A 19,251-nucleotide genomic window follows, 5' to 3' on the forward strand; every position below is an offset into this window, starting at 1 on the left:
ACACAATGATCCAATCAGTATTGGGGCAAGCATGGGGTTGTACATAAATGGTGATGTAGAAGAGTAAGTCATGCATACAGGGTCACAATAAACCTGCACCAACACTATATATAACACTACATGCATCAGTGTATGCGCTGCGTGCATCTAGGGGTTTTATGCAATGTGCAGTAAAAACATGCATGAGAAACAAAGGTGAAGTTGGGAAAAGGTGTCAATTGGGAAACCTTTGCAATTTAGCTCAAGAATTTTTCTGAAGAACATTTGGATATACATTTCATGAAGATAAGTTTTAAACTTTTCACTTTTTCTTAAAAAAAATAATTCAAACATAATACAGAGGTATGTTGTAAGATCTTTAGTTGAAGTTAACCATATATCACTGTATAGTGATGTATGCAGTGTTCCTGAGAAAATCTATCTTTGGGGGGAATAAGTTCAACAGTCAAATTATCACAATACTATATACTATATAAAAAGTTACCACAGTATTTGTCATATGGCCTAATTTGTTTTTGAGGGTGAATAATGATAAAAACACCATCAGAAAATGAAGGCAGTAAAATTCAGTGAATCCCTAATAAGATCTTCAGAACTAGAGGTGCCACAAGTAATGCCAAATAATGTAAAAATAGTGAGCAAAAAAACTTCTGAGGAAATACTCCCCGTCCCCTCCGACCTTAAATGTCCCAACCACTAGTAAAATGAAATAGACGACTGCTTTCTTATTCCACTTTGCCAGAAAAAAGAACTTTGTGAAACTTTTAAACTACAAATCCCAAATTAATGTCTTTTTAATGGCTTATTTACAGCTACTGTATATAACAACAAGAACATGTGATGATCAGATCATGTGGCTCATTCCAGTTATTTCCAGCACGGTGCTGGAAACAGTTACAGCTAGGCAATAAATTAAAAAGATAATAACCAGTTCACAGAAATAAAGGGACATGGAAAGAGAAAAAAGGGAATCACCCTGTGATTTGACCTTGCTGAACAAATGCATACACATACAAGTAATATGTGTTTGTAACGAAGGAATAGATATGATTAGGCAATAGAACAAATATTACCAATTTCATTACTTGTGTGGCCTGGCTGATAAAGTAATGTTACAAGACCCACATGTCAAAAACATTGATATTAGTGAGATGTGATGAGATGAAATCTTTCATCATCCCAGTGGAGAAATTGCATAATTGTTCTGCGAGTTGTAAATATCCTCTGATTTTACCATATTTTACCAGGGAGCAACAATGCCGACGGTTAAAGAGCTGCTCTTGGAAACACTGGAGGATTTGGGAGATGAAGAGCTCAAGATCTTCCAGTGGTTCCTGCAGCAGGATGACATCCTGGAAGGTTTCCCAGCCATCAAAAAGAGCAAAGTGGAGAAGACAGACAGGCAGGACACAGTGGATCAGATGGTGCAGACCTACAACCAACACTCTCTGGAGGTGACCAAGAGGGTTTTGAGGAAGATCAACAGGAATGATCTAGAGCAGAGTTTGACAAACAGCAGCTCAGGACCCGAAGGTAAGTTGTGGGACGACAAAAAATATAAACGTGTGAAAAACATAACTGACAGAATACACTTTGTACCAACAATTCATATAAGAGTGTGAATATGTATGAAGAGAGTCAAGCTGCCTTTTGAGTGTTTGTGTTTATTGTAAGTGTTAATGCAGATGTCAGGAAAATAGAAAAACAGGCATGTTGACACAGAACTCTTGATTAGATTTCAAGAAATCTAGCTGATATAACAATATAACCTCACAGATTTTTAGATTTTCAACTTTGATATCAGATCAACTTTGGTTGATTTTAGCATGTTAGCTGACATATTGTTTACTATTAGCATGGTTTCCCTGACTGATAGAAAGTATATCAGCTGGGGTACAAAGTGGCTGTTATTGAGATCAACAGTAAATTAAAAAAACTAGTGAGTTATTGGGAACTAGTAATTAGGAACTACAAGCCTAAGTGTAGGTACAGCCTAATGTCGGTGACTTTACCTGTACTGATGTTGACCTTGGGAAGTTTTCATCCTTTGAGTATCTCGCCCTTAACCTGAAGGCTGAAGAGGCAGTGCTCATTTTAACGCTATGCAGGCCGCCCGGACACCTATCTATATTTCTTCCAGAATTCTCAGAAGTAGCCTCACTTATTACAAGATATGACAGAATAATCTTAAACGGAGACTTCAATATTCATATTAATAACAAAACTAACTCCAAAGCTATGGAGTTCCTGAACCTACTGGATAGCCTAGACCTGACACAACATGTAAGCTAGAAAGATGGCACTCAGTAGAGTGCATACCTCCGCCAACACCAGCATTTATGAAGATATGTAATTTCCACATCGGATAGTTGACCAAATTAAACTTTTGTTAGTTCGTAGTATTACAGGGGTTAAGCATTGATACTATTTCTGTACTTAGCAGCCGAAAGAAAATGGAGGAAAGCTAGACTTGAAGTACACCTTAGCATTTACAAGGATTCCATAGTCTCTTATAACAATGCTGTATGGAGGACTAATTTCTCAAAGATTATTGCAGAGAACAGTAACAACTCTAGAATATTGTTTTCTATTAACCTACTGCTAAATGATTTTCTCAGCCAAGCCTCAGGTAATAAGATGACGAAGACAGCATTCTTGCATCTCAGAAGTATTGCCAGAGTACGGTCATTCCTAACCCAACAAGATGCTGAAAAACCATGCCTATCCATGCCTTTATATCAAGCAGACTAGATTATTGCAATGCCCTTTTTACTGGGCTTCCTAAAAAGTCAATTGACTACAGCTAATCCAGAACTCTGCTGCTAGGCTCTAAAACAAAGAAGAGATAGCTCATCACTGTAGTTACACTACACTGGCTCCCTGTGGCTTTTAGGATCAATTTTAAAGTCCTTTTTACTCGTTTACAAAGCCCTTAACAGCTTAGACCCGGCCTATATTGCAGATTCTTTACTACCTTACGTCTCTGCACGAGCCCTCAGGTCAAATGTTGGCTTGTTGACCTCTCACGATTGCAGTTGTATAAAGAATGGGGATGCAGCTTTCTTCAGTTATGCCCCCAAATTGTGGAACACTCTACCAACAGTTTTCAAACAGGTGAGTTCAGTGAGCACACAAACGCCAGCTCAATACCTATCTTTTTAACTTAGCTTTTTCATTGCCATTTAACCTTTACAGTGTTTCTTTATTGTTTGTTTGTCATTTTATAAGTTGATCATTTTATAATTGCTGTTGTTTGTGTTTGTGGCTACGGTTTAGACAAAAGTACGTACTGAAAGGCTCTGTACAACATCACCACGCACTGTGACGATACTCTGAGCTCAACTCAAGGAAGAACTCACAATGTTGATGGTTGGTGGACATATTTACAGAGGTGTCGTTCCTGTAAATATAACCCATTAGGGTACATAGCGTTCCCATGTTCCAAGAGAGCGATTGACAAGCTGTATTGGCATAGAGGGTCATTCCTATTCTGGACTATTTTTGATTTTGCTTGAAATATAAATTTTGCTTGTAATTGTTTGAATCCATTTACTGTTTTTAATACATTTATTGTTTTAATCAATCTATTTTATGTAAAAAAATTTGAGTTGCATTCTATGCATGAATCGTGCTATAAAGGTTTTGTATCATCATTATTATTATCATTATCGTTTGTATCATCTTAAAATCATGCAGGGTAAGTTTTGGACTTTGAAATACATTACTGTGATTCTGGTCCCGTTTATCGAGTGCTGTAGAGGCAGAGAAAAGGGTTTGGAGCTCCATCAGACCCTCAAGGCCTCAGGTGGCAGTCAACCCAGGACCAGGACCAGCAGACCTCAGTCAAGGACGAGACAGATAGACAGACAGCAGGTCAATTTAGGTTTAATTAAACAGGAACACATGTATGGGTCTGCACAGAGGAAGACAGTTTGCAATGGTTCTGCCTTCCATAGTAGTTGTTCTTACGAATGCTAACTACCTAAGAATAGCAGGATGACACGGGTGAACAATTTTAAGTTTGTACAGCCTGTTTACTAAATCAGAATGCAGGTATGACTATGAGCAGCTGATTGACTCATCTGCTGACATGAGAGAGTAGTAAGATGTTGTTGCTCTCTGGATAAAATCACATATTACCGAACACTACAGTGTGTTTGTACAGTGGTGAAAGTAGTAAAAGTAACTGACGACAGTGTGTCACCTATTCATGTGAGAGACACATTGTATGTTCAGTCCCTTCAGTGCCTTCAGCATATATGGACTATATATGGACTATTGGCATATTAAGACTTGTGGGATGCATAGTAGCTGTTGGTTGGTTGGCTTGTGTTAAAGTCAAGTCCTTGTAACGTTCCTTCTCTCTCTCTCTCTCTCTCTCTCTCTCTCTCTCTCTCTCTCTCTCTCTCTCCCTCTCTCAGTGGATGTCAGTGATGTCGGGGAGACTTCAGAGAACAGAGGAGCTTCCTCCAGTCAACCACAGGCTGCCCCTCTTCCTCACCTTCCCACCGACCGCAGTCAGACTGAAGGTAAAGCTATTCTCTGGCTCGTCCTGGCTGCCATGTTGGTTGCCTTGTCACTGCCCATTTAGTGTGGCTGTTAAATTGATTAAGGATTTGGTTAATCCTCTTCTTTTACTTGATGTCACAGCTCCTGGAAGCGCCGATTTATTTGAATAAAAGATTCAGAATTGGGCTTGTGACTTGAGAGTTGCCAGTTCAAATCCCTGTACTGGCTGGAAAATCTTGCATGGGAAAGTGAATCAGTAATGCTCTCCTCTTCCTTTAACAACTGTTGTCAAGATACCCTTGAGCAAGGCACTGAACCCCCAACTGCTCCAGTGGAGCTGCTCAGTGGCCACCAGTAGAAGACTGTGGTTGTACTGGGCAGCTCTGGGCAGCTCTGTGTAAATGTGTGATTGTGAAGCTTGGGTGCATCAAAGAGCATGTGTGCTCATCAAAACCTTTCCCTGGAAAAGAGTCATAAATGTTGTGAATGTAAGTAACCCACAGTTAAATAACCTGCTACACTTGCAATGAAATATCTGAATAATAGAATATTATCCACAGCCTGCTCTGCCTGATATTGCAACTGGCCTGCTCCACTAAGGCTGCACATCCACAGGGAGCCTCTTTTCACAAGTAAAGGATGTAATGATGGTGACAGTGAAAACATGTTTGTTATTCTCAGAGCACCTACTTTTAGCAAAAAATGCACTAGCATCTGTTTGGTGTTGCTAGCTAGAAAAGAAGTGTTTGCTGGACACTTTTCTGCTTTTAGTTGTTTTTTACAGATTTTACTTTGTTCTACACAGATTTGATGGTGCAATCACCAAAGCCTCCACGACTCATCATATGGTACCAACAAAAGCTCCAATCTAACATCCAGGACAGGTTTATGTGTGCACAAGAAGGATGGTTAGAGATGAAAGATAAGAAACCTCTGGATAATATCTACACAGAGCTCTACATCACAGATGGAGGTGACATACACATCAACATGCAGCATGAGGTCAGGCAGATTGAGATGGCATCAAGAAAGCCAGCGGAAACAGAGAAACCAATCAAACCCTGCGACATCTTCAAACCTTCTGGAAAATACACATCCATAAGAACAGTACTGACCAATGGGATTGCAGGAATCGGCAAAACGTTCCTTGTGCACAAGCTCATCCTGGACTGGACTGAAGGAAGAGCCAATCAAGATGTTCATCTCATATTCCCCTTCACCTTCCGCCAGCTGAATTTACTGAAGGGAGAAAGGTTTCGTTTTGCAGAACTAATTCACAGATGTATCTGGGAAACCAAAGACATCAAGGAGGAGGCTCTTAATGAAATCTTCACAAGATTACAGACATCAGGAAACAAAAACTATGACAAGAGTAATTTCAAACTCCTGTTTGTGTTGGACGGACTGGATGAGAGCCGCCTTCAACTAGACTTCACTGCCAATGAAAAGTGCTCTATTGATGTGACAGAGTCAACCAGAGTAGAAGTACTGCTGACAAACCTCATCGAGGGGAAACTGCTTCCCTCTGCTCGCCTCTGGATAACCACACGACCTGCAGCAGCCAATCAGATCCCTGGAGACTTTGTTGACATGGTGACAGAGGTGAGAGGTTTCACTGACCCACAGAAGGAAGAGTACTTCAGGAAGAGATTCAGAGATGAGGAGCAGGCCAGCAGAATCATCTCCCACATCAAAACTTCACGAAGCCTCCACATCATGTGCCACATCCCAGTCTTCTGCTGGGTCACTGCTACAGTTCTGGAGGATCTGTTGGAAACCAGTGAGAGAGAAAACCTTCCCAAGACCCTGACTGAGATGTACACAGAATTCCTGGTGTTTCAGATCGATCAGACGAAAAAGAAGTATGGCACAGAAAACAGCATTCAGTACATTCAGTCACTTGCAAAACTGGCTTTTCACCAGCTGGAGAAAGGCAACCTGATCTTCTATGAGAAGGACCTAAAAAAGAGTGGCATTAACTTCACTGAAGCCTCAGTGTACTCAGGAGTGTTCACAGAGATCTTTAAAGAGGAGCGTGGGCGGAAGAAGGACAAGGACAAGAACAAGATGTTCAGCTTTGTCCATCTGAGCATTCAGGAGTTTCTGGCTGCTGTTCATGTGGTCCTGTCACTCATCAACAGCAACAAGAATGTAATGCCCATGCCACGACTGACTTTCCGAAATCTGTGGATGTTTTTCACTAAAACATCTACAACGAAGGTCCACAGGATTGCAACTGACAAGGCCTTACAGAGTCCAAATGGACACCTGGACTTGTTCCTCCGCTTCCTCCTGGGCCTTTCACTGCAGACCAATCAGGATCTCATACAAGACCTGTTGAAACAGACAGGAAGTACTTCACAGATCAATCAGAAAACAGTCCAGTACATCAAGAAGAAGATCATGGAGAATCCCTCTCCAGAGAGAAGCATCAATCTGTTCCACTGTCTGAATGAACTGAATGACCGTTCTCTAGTGGAGGAGATCCAACAGTACCTGAGATCAGGAACTCTCTCCACAGTCAAACTCTCCCCTGCTCAGTGGTCGGCTCTGGTCTTCATCTTACTGTCATCAGAAGAGAAACTGGACGTGTTTGACCTGAAGAAATACTCTGCTTCAGAGGAGGCTCTTCTGAGGCTGCTGCCAGTCGCTGAAGCCGCCATTAAATCTTTGTAGGTGCATCGATAACTGGATATATTAACCATATCAAATGTGTTTTTTTTACAGAAGAGAAAATAGAAACATTTTCAAAGTTGTTATTCCTGTTCATCACTAATCCTTCTTCAGGCTGAGTGGCTGTCAGCTGTCAGAGAGAAGCTGTGAAGCTCTGGCCTCAGTTCTCAGCTCCCAGTCCTCTAGTCTGAGAGAGCTGGACCTGAGTAACAACGACCTGCAAGATTCAGGAGTAAAGCTGCTCTCTGCTGGATTGGGGAGTCCACACTGTAGACTGGAAACTCTCAGGTCAGCTCACTTTATTTATTGATGGTTTTTACAACAATTTGTCTTAACAATCCACTTTCATATTGTTTTTTATGTCTTTGTTATGCATTTTTCTCTGGAAATGCGAAGTCAAGCTTTAATTAATGTATTTGTAAGGCGGGCACACTAATACTGTTATTCATACTTATTGATTTTGTCACTGTATCCTCTACAGTTTTTACACTACATAGACATGTAGTGTAGCATATCTTGCCTTAGGTGGGCAAAGGTGTGCTATCTAGGTTTGAGTAGTAGTTATGATTATGGGTCATACTATAGTATTTAGCATTGATTAGGATTATCAATCATCAATTTCTTACGTAAACAGATCAGTTGGGCCACCACCCAGTTAGCCTGTTAAACTATTACTTGAAATCAAGTTGATTTCAAATAATCTCAAATGATAGCATTTCTGAAGATATTCCTAAGGTACTTGGGTTATTGTTGAGCTTGAGACATGTCTACACAGAAGAGCCAAAGGAGTAATTCACACATTTATTGATTACACAAAAGACAAACAAACAACAGAACAACTCAATAAATTGATAAAATGGCCAAGTGTGGAGAGCCATGGACGGTGGCAAACAAGTAGGATTGTCGGATTGTAGGATTGACTGGGGGTCAATCCTATATGATGGTTCAACTATTCCCATGTCCTTCATTTTCTCCAGTTGAGCATTCATTTTGGGGGCACGTTGTGCTGGGATGCAGTAGCTGGGGACTGATTAGATCTGGCTCTTTCAGCATTATGTAGTGCTGTGCTAGGTGTGTTCTGCTGGGAACCACTGAAAACAGCCCCTCAGGAATACAGGACTCAATGTCCTCTTGGTGTGCTGCTGTCAGGTAGGACATGTCCACCCTGGCACCAGTCTCTTGTGTCGTGGGGCAATACTGGTCCCTGCCACTTTGCAAAGAGACTGCTCTCTACTGTGGGGAGGAGAAGTAACACCTGCTGTCCTGGGGTCTTTTGATACCTATACATACAACTTTTTCTTAGTGGTTTGTGCAGCCTTCATGTTACGCTGCACCTCCTCCTTCTCTATCCCGTTCCTCATTTTCAGCACATAGGACAAGACACTGATCTTCTGCTCAGGTTGCTCACTTTCCCATGCCTCCGTCAGCATATCCAGTGGACCCCTCACCTGTCTTCTGTAGAGCAACTCAAAAGGTGAGAAGCCAGTAGAGGCCTGTGACACTTCACGGTAGGCAAACAGCAGGTATGGGACCCACTCATCCCAGTCCGCCCCTGTGATAGAGACAAACTTGTGCAGCATGGACTTCAAGGTTTGGCTGAACCTTACCTCACATCCATGGCAATTTGACAGAATGGAACATCAATTATGGGCATGGACATGAAGGGAACTCTGTTAGATTTCTTGTCAGGGGCTGTGAGCTGACACTGAGGGCATGTCGTGCAAAATTGTACCGACTCTGCACAGATGTTGGGCCAATAAAACCTGTTGCCCACCATCTGCATGACTTAGTCTGACCTAAGTGACCTGCCCATGGACTAGAATGTTCCAACTCTAAGACCTTTGACTTGAGAGGACAAGGGACCACTAGCTGGTCTCCCTTCTCCCTGTGGCGATATAGTATCCCCCTCCTCAGCTTGAACCTCTGCCCTGTTGCATCCCCATTGGCATATTCTTCTATGTCTGTGTACAGGGAGCAAGGGTGACATCCTCATGCTGTAATTGCCTGATGTTACTTGGGATTTTGAACTCATTGCTTGGCTCTTGGGTGGGGTTAGGGACTGCCGCTTGAACTGGGTTCCCTCAAAACTTCTCTCTCCTCCTCGTGATTCTTGTTTTCTCACTTTATCATGTGGAACAGAGAAAGGTAGCTCGTCCCATGTGCTATATCTTGATGATCCTGCACCTTAGACTGAGCCTGAGTGACAACCATAGAACATGCTTTCTTGGGTGCTAGCAGCTAGAGAAGACCTGGGATATATTTTCCTAGCACTATGTGATAAGGTAGGTTCTTCACAAACCCAACATTAAGAAGGTACTACTCCTTCCGCCCTCAATCTTGAGGTACATATCTGTTGTAGGGTACGGTTTTTCATCACAGTGAACACACATAGTACTGACTGTGCAGTCTGGCATTACTGCACATGCTGGGACCAAATGGGGTTTGACAAGGGTCTGGTTACGCCCTGTTTCTATTATAGCCTGAACCCTCTTGCCCCTAATTCCCACCCACTCTCCCCCATCTGCATTGCAACTTCACATATCTGGGACACCTTAAGTTGTCTGAGGTGACACTTTGGCTTTATATGCCCTGACTGGCCACAGTGGTAACACACTACAGTGTCCTTGCTTGGCTCATGTGATACAGTAGATGTAACTGGGTAATTAGGTTGACTGAATGGCTGACCACCAGTCCAACCCTCAGTCTTACCAGGAGCAGAAGCACCAACTTCTCTCTCGCGTCCAAGCTTGTAATTCTTCATGCCACGGCATGCAGCAATGAAGCTTCCTTGGTAGTGCTGGGGTTGTGTTCACGAATCCAAAATCTCCATTGACCATCCTCAGGAACTGTTGAAGCACCAAGATCTCCCTGAATTCTTCCTTTGAGCGGGTTTTGAGACAGACCCACTTTTCATACAGTTCCTTGAATCTAGTATACAGTTCTTTTGGGGACTCTCCTTGTAGAACCGTTGTGGCTCTAAACCTCTGTCTGTACGTTTCAGAATCAATCTTGTACTTTTCAAGCAGATTTGACCTTATCATAGTCACTAGTGTCCTCAATGTCCATATCAATGTAGGCTGCATGTGCTTTGCCCATAGGGGGACCAAGTACAGTGCCCACTTTACTTTAGGGCAATAGGTCAAAGTAGTAATACGATCAAATGTTCTCATGCTGAAAGCTGTGCCTGGTGCATCCCTGGTGGACCTGAAGTCATCACTATTGAAGAAGGGGCCACCCCCAGCGCATAGAGCTGTGGCTGCTGGTCTTGGATGGCTTGTTCGAACATGCTCTCTGGCCGTAAACAGTAGTCTCTATAGTCACTGGATCCCACCACTGCCACCAAATGTCACAGAGTACCTGGGTCCACCGCCACTGCTGCGGATCCACCACCTCTGCTGCAATATTAAATAGATTTTTATAGTGGAGAAAATGGAAATATTTTTAAAGATCTGTTTTTCTTTATCACTAATTCTTCTTCAGGCTGAGTGTCTGTAAGCTGTCAGAGAGAAGCTGTGAAGCTCTGGCCTCAGTTCTCAGCTCCCAGTCCTCTAGTCTGAGAGAGCTGGACCTGAGTAACAACGACCTGCAGGATTCAGGAGTGAAGCTGCTCTCTGCTGGACTGGGGAGTCCACACTGTAGACTGGAGACTCTCAGGTCATCTCATTTTATTTGATGATGGTTTTTGCAACAATATGTCATTACAATCCACTGATTGTTTTTATATGTCTGTGTTCTGCTTATATGTCTGTGTTCTGCTTAATCTCTGTTGTGGCCATGGAAATTCAAGCTTTAAACAATACCATTTTTGAATGGTATACATTACTATGTTGTATTTTGATTCTATCCATTTAGTGTAAGGGTGGGAACTAAGAAGTGGTTCTGTTAAGGAACAGGTTCCAGAGTTTCCAGAATCGACTGGATCAAAATACAATTGCCTTATTACCATAGCTCCTGCATCACATCGCTAGCTTGTCTGGAAAGCTAAGCAGGTCTGGCTGTGGTTAGTCCTTGGATGGCAGACCACCTGGTGTTGGAGGACTAGTAGGAGGTGCTCTTCCCTCTGGTCTCATGAATAATATCCCCAATGCCCCAGGACAGAGACATCGACTCTGTCCTGTGAGTGAGCACTGTCCTTCGGATGAGACGTTAAACCGAGGTCCTGACTCTGTGGTCGATAAAGATCCCATCGGCACTCATCGCAAGAGTAGGGGTGTAACCCCGGTGCCCTGGCAAAATTCCCAAAACAGGCCTTCCTTCCATCATGGCCACCTAATCATCCCTCGTTACCTAATTGGCTCTTTCAGTCCTCTCCTCTCCACTGAGATAGCTGATGTGTGGTGAGCCTTCGGGTGCAAACTGGCTGCCGTGCATCACCCAGGTGGTGGATGAGTTGAGTCCCCCCCCCCCCCCCCCCCCCCCGATATGTGAAGCGCTTTGAGTACTTAGAAAAGCGCTATATAAATGTAATCAATTATTATTGTGTTATTGATTACCATTTTTCTCCTGCTTTTTAGAAATAAAACTAAGTGCAATTTTAGTTTACTGTTGAATTATCTGTACGTTGCCTCACTGTCCATTCCTCATTTGTCTGTTGTGTGTGTGACTGTGTGTTGTAGTGAGGCTCAGACAGCAGTGTTCAGTTCAGTTTCCTTGTAGATGAAGCTCATAGCAACATAGTAAGCAAACGTTAGAGAAATGGAAAGTGTGGCTTCACTTCCATAAAGAGTCTAGTTTGTCCTCTTTGTTGCTCTGCTGCTATAAGGAAACTGATTCCATGCTGTGGAGAACTGGACTGAACACTCTGCTCCCGTTCTGCAGAGTCACTCATACACACAGTTCAGTTGTGTGGTGTGTGCGTGTGTTCAATTGTTTGATGTGTGTACAGGTTTGGAGTTAAGCTTATTGATAGTAAAACTAATAAAATATTTAAAGTTCACAAATTCTTCTTCAGGCTGAGTGTCTGTCAGCTGTCAGAGAGAAGCTGTGAAGCTCTGGCCTCAGTTCTCAGCTCCCAGTCCTCTAGTCTGAGAGAGCTGGACCTGAGTAACAACGACCTGCAGGATTCAGGACTGAAGCTGCTCTCTGCTAGACTGGGGAGTCCACACTGTAGACTGGAAACTCTCAGGTCAGGATTCCTCAACCTGGTCAACACATGGCCATTTAAATCCTGCTTTACTTACAGAGTAACATCAGTGAATAGATTCCTAACCTGTGGAGGATTTTCTCTGCTCTTATGATTCTGGTAACAACCTTTCACTCTACTTTCTGTCCCCTATGAACTGTTTTCTGCTTTCCATCAGGATATTTCATTATTTCCCTCCTTTCTGTCTCTGTTGTTGAGACCTAAAATACCAAAAAGGATTTCTAAGTGATCCAAGATTTCAAAGATTTCAAACTGATCCAAGAACTGCCAAACTGACCAAATGAAAGCACAAAGCAGATCATTGGAGCAACAGTTTGGAATGATGACCAGTGCAGTTTTTACTAAAATTCACATTATCATATCTAACATCATAGCAGATAGTGACTATCTAACAGTTTACACTGGGAGCTTAGCTCACTTTGTGTGTGTGTGTGTGTGTGTGTGTGTGTGTGTGTGTGTGTGTGTGTGTGTGTGTGTGTGTGTGTGCAGGCTGTCAGGCTGTCTGCTCACAGAGGAAGGCTGTGCTTCTCTGGCCTCAGCTCTGAGCTCCAACCCCTCCCATCTGAGAGAGCTGGACCTGAGCTACAATCATCCAGGAGCCTCAGGAGTGAAGCTGCTCTCTGCTGGACTGGAGGATCCACACTGGAGACTGGACTCTCTCAGGTCTGGAGAGGCAACGTCTGCTAGAAGGCTGAGAGTCACACACATTTTCCCTGTCACACTGAGAAGATGAGGAATATTGATTAATGTTTAATGGAGGATATGAGTGGAAATTCTTCATATTGAAGGTTATTAAATGTCCATGTTTCCATCATCAAAGAGAATCTGCTGGTCTGACTTTGTTTATTCCCCCAGTGTGGACCATGGTGGAGTGCAGAGGTTGAAACCAGGTCTGAGGAAATGTAAGTGTGTATTTAGTTTGATTCATGAAAACAAAGCAACACATAATCAACTATTTAGATAGAAAAGTCCCGTTATATAGCAATATGTGACATCCATTCATTTAAATCCTACTGTGGATGAAGACGATGGCTGACATCATGTGTTATAATGAAACTGTTGAATAAGTTGTGAAATATTTATCTATTTATTCATGTGTATATATGTAGCTATGTATCTATTTTATCATTATTGTCATTATTATGTGTTTATTTTTAACCTATTTTTGTTATCATTAATCCCTTTTCATATTTTCCTAATTGCTATACCTTATCTTGCCTTTTCTTGTAATTTAAATCAAGAAATAAACATATAATTGTTCACAAAAAAACTGTTAAATAATTAATGGCCAACTTGTTAATAAATCAACAAATAATAAACACAACAGGTCTATTAGATAATAATCTGTTCCTGTATTGAGTCTTGTTCTCTCCATCAGATGCCTGTGAACTCACTCTGGACCCAAACACAGCAAACAGAAACCTCTTCCTGTCTGAAGACAACAGAAAGGTGACAGTAAGAGAGCAGCAGCCATATCCTGATCACCCAGAGAGATTTGACCTCTGTTATCAGCTGCTGTGTAGAAATGGTCTGACTGGTCGCTGTTACTGGGAGGTCGAGAGGAAAGGAGAGGTTCATATAGGAGTGACTTACAGAGGAATCAACAGGAGAGGAGAGGGTGATGACTGCAGGCTTGGATGGAATGAAAAGTCCTGGAGTCTGGTCTGCTCTCGTTATCGTTACTCTGTCTGTCACAATAACAGAGTAACAGATTCCCTCCTCTTCTCCTCTGACTCTAACAGAGTAGCAGTGTATCTGGACTGGTCTGCTGGCTCTCTGTCCTTCTACAGAGTTTCCTCTGACTCACTGATCCACATCCACACCTTCCACTCCACATTCACTGAACCCCTCTATCCTGGGTTTGGGGTTGGGTTTGGGTTCATGTTTGGTTCCTCAGTGTCTCTGTGTCAGATAGAGGAGTAGAGTCGCATCCTGTGTAGAGAAACTCTCACACTGCTGACCAAAGACAGCTGCTGAAATTATAGTTCACTCTGTATGAGAATACAGATGAATGAGGTACTAAACCAGACAAAATCAAGTTAGTTGCTCATCTGAGAATCTGTTGTTTATGATTGGCAAGTTAAAATATTTGGTATTTTATTAATCTCACCATTCCAATCTAAATATTTGTATGTTTTCTACTATTGTTTCCCATAATTGAAGGTTGATGAATTCATTAATATTTTTTTTATCTACTTCTCAAATGAGTTTTGATATAAGTGAACAGAAGGAGAAGAGGAGCGCTGCTTGGGTGTCTCTGGTACCTTCCACCGGTGCTCTTTGGTGACGAGGATCGGAGTCTTCAATAGTAAAAAAGGTCCAAGGCAGTCAAGTGGACTTGGTCATTTTCAGAGTCTTTATTAAGTTGGACTAAAACATTGCAGTGGCTGGTGACCTACGTGTTCTATTTAGTGTTAATATAAACATTTTGTTTTATACTTTAATGTAGCTATTAATATCCTAAAATAAACCAATATATTACTCTGTTGTTTTCATGTTGTGAGTCATGACTTCTCGTAATAAAAAAAACCAAAACATAATCTATGTCTTCGCTGATTTACTGAACGAAATTGGTTGAACCAAAATGTCAGAGACACTCAACTTCACATATTTATGCTAAGCATGTAGAATTTTTAAGAAAAAAAAACAAAAACATCTATAGATTTTTAATTTAGGGGCGGGAACATGATGGTCTTTAAAATGTATTCTCTCTTTTTAGAAGAACAATCAGTAATATGGACTCTTTTGTAACATCTAATGGCAGCCATAGGAACTACAACAACATCGGCTATAGTGTTTTCTATAGTGTTTTCTATAGTGTTGTACGCAATGTATCTACAAAGCTGATTTCTTACTTGTATCTCATTGCTGCTTAAGCTAAAGGAGGTTATTGTTTGTGAAGACAGTCTTGATTGATGCTTAAACAACCGCTACGATGCCTCTTAAAAACATCCATTTTGACTGATAACCATGGGGGGAGTGGGGAAACAATGTTTGTTTTTACCTGCACAGTGTATTCTGGAAATTAGCTCATATCTCCCTCATAAATATCCCTCATAAATGTAAGGAAATCTGCTTATATATCTCCATATCCCCATTAGAAAATTCTATTGTTCTGAATATTACCATGGAAACAGACCTTACACTGACAGTAAAAACAGCTATTGTATTCATGTTTCTAAAAATCAGGATATACTTTCATCCTGGCTATTCTAAAAGGAATATGACATTTACAATAGGCCAACTCTTTAATGAAATAATACATAATAATAGGCCTACTGGAATATTAATGGCATGTAAACACACTCGGTCAGACAGTTGTCTACATATTAATTTCACTAAAACCTTCATCACGGTGCTTCTGCTGCTAAATGGAAGGACAAACAAACCACTAGTTCAAGGTCAAAGTTCAATTTTGTTTATATATACAGTATAGCCCTTTATCACAAGCATGTCTCAAAGGACTTTACAGAGAATGAGCCAAACTAGACATAACAGCTTACCTATTCAATACCCGGCACCACAAGCCTTAGACCCTCAGTGCATACAAGGAAAAACTCCCATGAAAAAACCTTGTTAGGACATAAATGGAAGAAACCTTGGGCAGGCCGAGGCACAGAGGGATTCCCGACTAGGACGGCTGAGCGTACAATACATGCCAGGAACACAATGACAAGAACATGGGCAATGACAATGACAAGAGAAAAACAGAGAGACAGATGAGGCAGAACAGGCAACGTTCGGCTGAGAAATTGGCCCACTAATGTCCACAGAAGCAAGGGCAGAAGTCGCGGTTCACAGCCAGGTAGAAACCGCAGCAGAGACGACGACTGATGACCGTAAGAGCTAGAGCAGCAGGTAGAAACACTCCCCCGGGGTCTGAGGAGGAGGAAAGCCAAACAGGCAGACACACACACCGCTGGCCGAGCACAACACATAATTAGATATGTTCAGCCGATAAACACTCATAGTGACCATACAGTAACCAGGAGGCAGCCCTGTGCTGGGTTCCCAACGGCAGATTCCTATTATAATAAGCTAGGGTAGGAGGAGAGACTGTGTCGAAGCTAGACACAGGTAGGTCGTATGATTGCGAGAAGAAATTTGAGTTTAGATTTGAAGATTTCTACAGATCGTAAGAGGTAGCTGATTCCAGACATAGGGAGCTTGGTAAGAGAACGCTCTACTGCCTGCTGATTTTGATTCTAGAGACAGTAAGGCTTGAATTGGGAGCCAATGAAGGGAGGGCAGGATGGGAGTAATGTAATAAAATTTCTAGTTCTGGTTAATATTCTGGTGGCAAGTTGAAGGTTTTTAAAATTGTGGTTAGGCCAGAAAATAAGACGTTAGAATAATCTAGTCTTGAAGAAACAAAAGCATGGATTAAGTTTTCGGCATCAGCTATATTTAGCAGGGGACAATTTTTTGAGATGTTACGAAGGTGGAAAAATGCTATTTTTGCGATATTCTTAATGTGAGAGTCGAATGAGACAGCTGGGTCGAATGTAACGCCAAGATTTTTAACTGGGGAACTCTGGATAATTAAGCAAACCCCAAAATTTAAAGTGATGTCCTCAACAAGAGGTCGTTGTGTTTTTGGGCCAACAACTAGCATCTCAGTTTTGTTGGCATTTAGTCGCAGGAAGTTACATGTCTTCCATTTTTTGACAGCGAACAGGAATAAATCTACAGTAGGTTTAGGTTAGGGTTAGAGTAGGTTCAATGAGTAGATAAATTTGGGTACTGTACGCGTAACAGATAAATTTAATTTTGCCAAGAGGTAGCATATAAATAGAGAAAGGCAAAGGTCCTAGCACAGAGCCTTGTGGTACACCAAAGTTAACTTTAGAGCGTTCTGCGACAATGTTGTATGAAACACAATGCGTTCTTTCAGATAAGTAGGAATTAAGCCAAGAAAGCGCGGGGCCGCAGATGCCAACATAGTTCGCTAGGCGGTTTAGAAGTATATTGTGATCGACTGTATCGAATGCCGCGCTCAAATCAAGTAAGATAAGAACAGAGGAAGAGTCGTAATCTGAGGCGAGGAGTGAATCATTTACCACCTGAGTGACAGCGGTCTCAGTGCTATGGAGGGACCTGAAGCCAGATTGAGACGGTTCAAAAAGATTATTGCAGCAGAGGTAGTCAGTTAATTGGACAGATACTATTCTTTCCAAGACTTTAAAGAGAAAGGGAAGACTAGAAATTGGTCTATAATTATTAAGAACATCAGGATCTAGGTTAGGTTTTTTAAGCAGAGGTTTAATCACGGCTGCTTTGAAGGCCCCTGAGTACAGGGTACAGAGCACAGGGGAGGGTTTTCGGCTAATTTTTGTTAATTTTTGCTCCCGTGTTGAATAGGAATTTAACATTATCTTTGTTAGTATTAATTACCTCAGAGAAATAGGAGGCCCTAGCAGCGGAGAGCTGCTAGGGCTGCTAGCCGAAAGACCTCAAGTTTGGATGAGCGCCATTTGCGTTCTGGCTTTCTACATGCCTGTTTTTGTGCATGAGTACACTCAGTAAACCAAGCCGTTCTTTAGATGGCAAGTCTTTGTGATTAGAGGCGCGACAGAGTCCAACGAATCAAGTAAAATGGATTAAAATCATCTGTGAAATAATCAAGGGAACCGATTTGTTCTGGGAGTGAGGCAAGAGTATTAGGCAAAAGATCTGCGAGTTTAGTGATTGTGGGAGCATCAATATGGCAAGTGCCAGGTGTTGGTATCAACCATATTTAGTTTAGTGTGCTGACGGGGCAGTTCAATTTGGAATTTAATGAGGTAGTGGTCTGATAATGCTGGTGGATACACCAAAACTGCCAAATCAGAAACGTTAATACCACGAGAGAGGACGAGAAAGCCTTACTAAGTGGATCAGTTGTTTTATTTAGATGGATATTGAAGTCACCAGTAATTAAAATGTTGTCTGTACGACTAACAAGATATGAGAGGAAATTGTAAAATTCTTCTAAGAAATACGAATAGGGCCCGGGACGGCGATAGATGATAATTAGGTATAAGGGCATTGACAGGATACCACTGTGATTATGGTTACAGCTAGCTGGTGGAGAAGGGCACATAATGAGCACCTCACAAGATGCGAGTTTAATGTTAGGATTTTGTGTAACGTTTGGACTAGAGTTGAAGATTAGACCGACACCTCCACCTTTCTTAGATGTCCAAGCAACAACAACACTGGTAACGTTAGGGAGAGATGCTTCATTTAGAGGAAGAATTTAACCAGGTTTCACATAACCCCATCATATCAATACTATGTTCTTTAATCAAGTTGTAGATCAGCAATGCTTTGTTTGAAAGCGATCTAATGTTAATGAACCTGAGCTGTACGTGCTCAGTGTCACTAACAGTATTGGGACGGCCAGTAACAGTGCGAGTAGGTTCAATAAGATTCAATAAGAATGAATAAGATTATTTTGAGTATGTTAAATTAAGTTAAGTTAAGTTTATTTTATTTGACATGGACATCACAGTAGCATAAGAATTGTAACATACATTTATGCACAAGGACCAGATGCACTGTGTTTAGTGTTTGTAGCGAAACGCTAATTTACAACACCTGTCCACAGGAGGCTTTTTTTTTTTTTTTAAAGTTAAAATAGAAAAAAGAAAAGAAAAAAAAAGATAAGAAACGGAAGAAAAAAAAAAAAAGGACATAAAATACACCCACAAATACATACACAAAAATACATACACAAATACACAAAATACAAAATACAGGTGTGTCTACAGGAGTATTAGGTGTGAGAACAATGTTGTTTCTCTTTTAGCCATGATTTAATACCTCTGTTAAAAACATTAAGATTGTGTTGCATTTTCAACTAGGCAATGGCGGCGAGGGATGGATACAGTCTCAATCTGATATGCTAAGCTACCTGAGCTAACAGACTCCAAACCCTCACTAAG

General features: G+C 41.6%; 1 protein-coding gene across 1 annotated transcript; it reads left to right on the top strand.

Annotated features, from left to right (window-relative positions):
• Positions 1 to 1,245: 1,245 nt before the first annotated feature.
• On the top strand, positions 1,246 to 14,865 carry LOC139913929 (NACHT, LRR and PYD domains-containing protein 3-like). The gene is made up of 9 exons (XM_078284790.1): positions 1,246 to 1,533; positions 4,422 to 4,529; positions 5,294 to 7,181; positions 7,297 to 7,470; positions 10,663 to 10,836; positions 12,134 to 12,307; positions 12,815 to 12,988; positions 13,181 to 13,227; positions 13,704 to 14,865. The coding sequence occupies exons 1-9, from the start codon at positions 1,257 to 1,259 to the stop codon at positions 14,246 to 14,248; spliced, it is 3,561 nt and encodes a 1,186-aa protein (XP_078140916.1). The 5' UTR covers positions 1,246 to 1,256; the 3' UTR covers positions 14,249 to 14,865.
• The last annotated feature ends 4,386 nt before the right edge of the window (positions 14,866 to 19,251 follow it).

The sequence above is a fragment of the Centroberyx gerrardi genome, chromosome 7 (assembly GCF_048128805.1).
Source record: "Centroberyx gerrardi isolate f3 chromosome 7, fCenGer3.hap1.cur.20231027, whole genome shotgun sequence".
NCBI lineage: Eukaryota > Metazoa > Chordata > Actinopteri > Beryciformes > Berycidae > Centroberyx > Centroberyx gerrardi.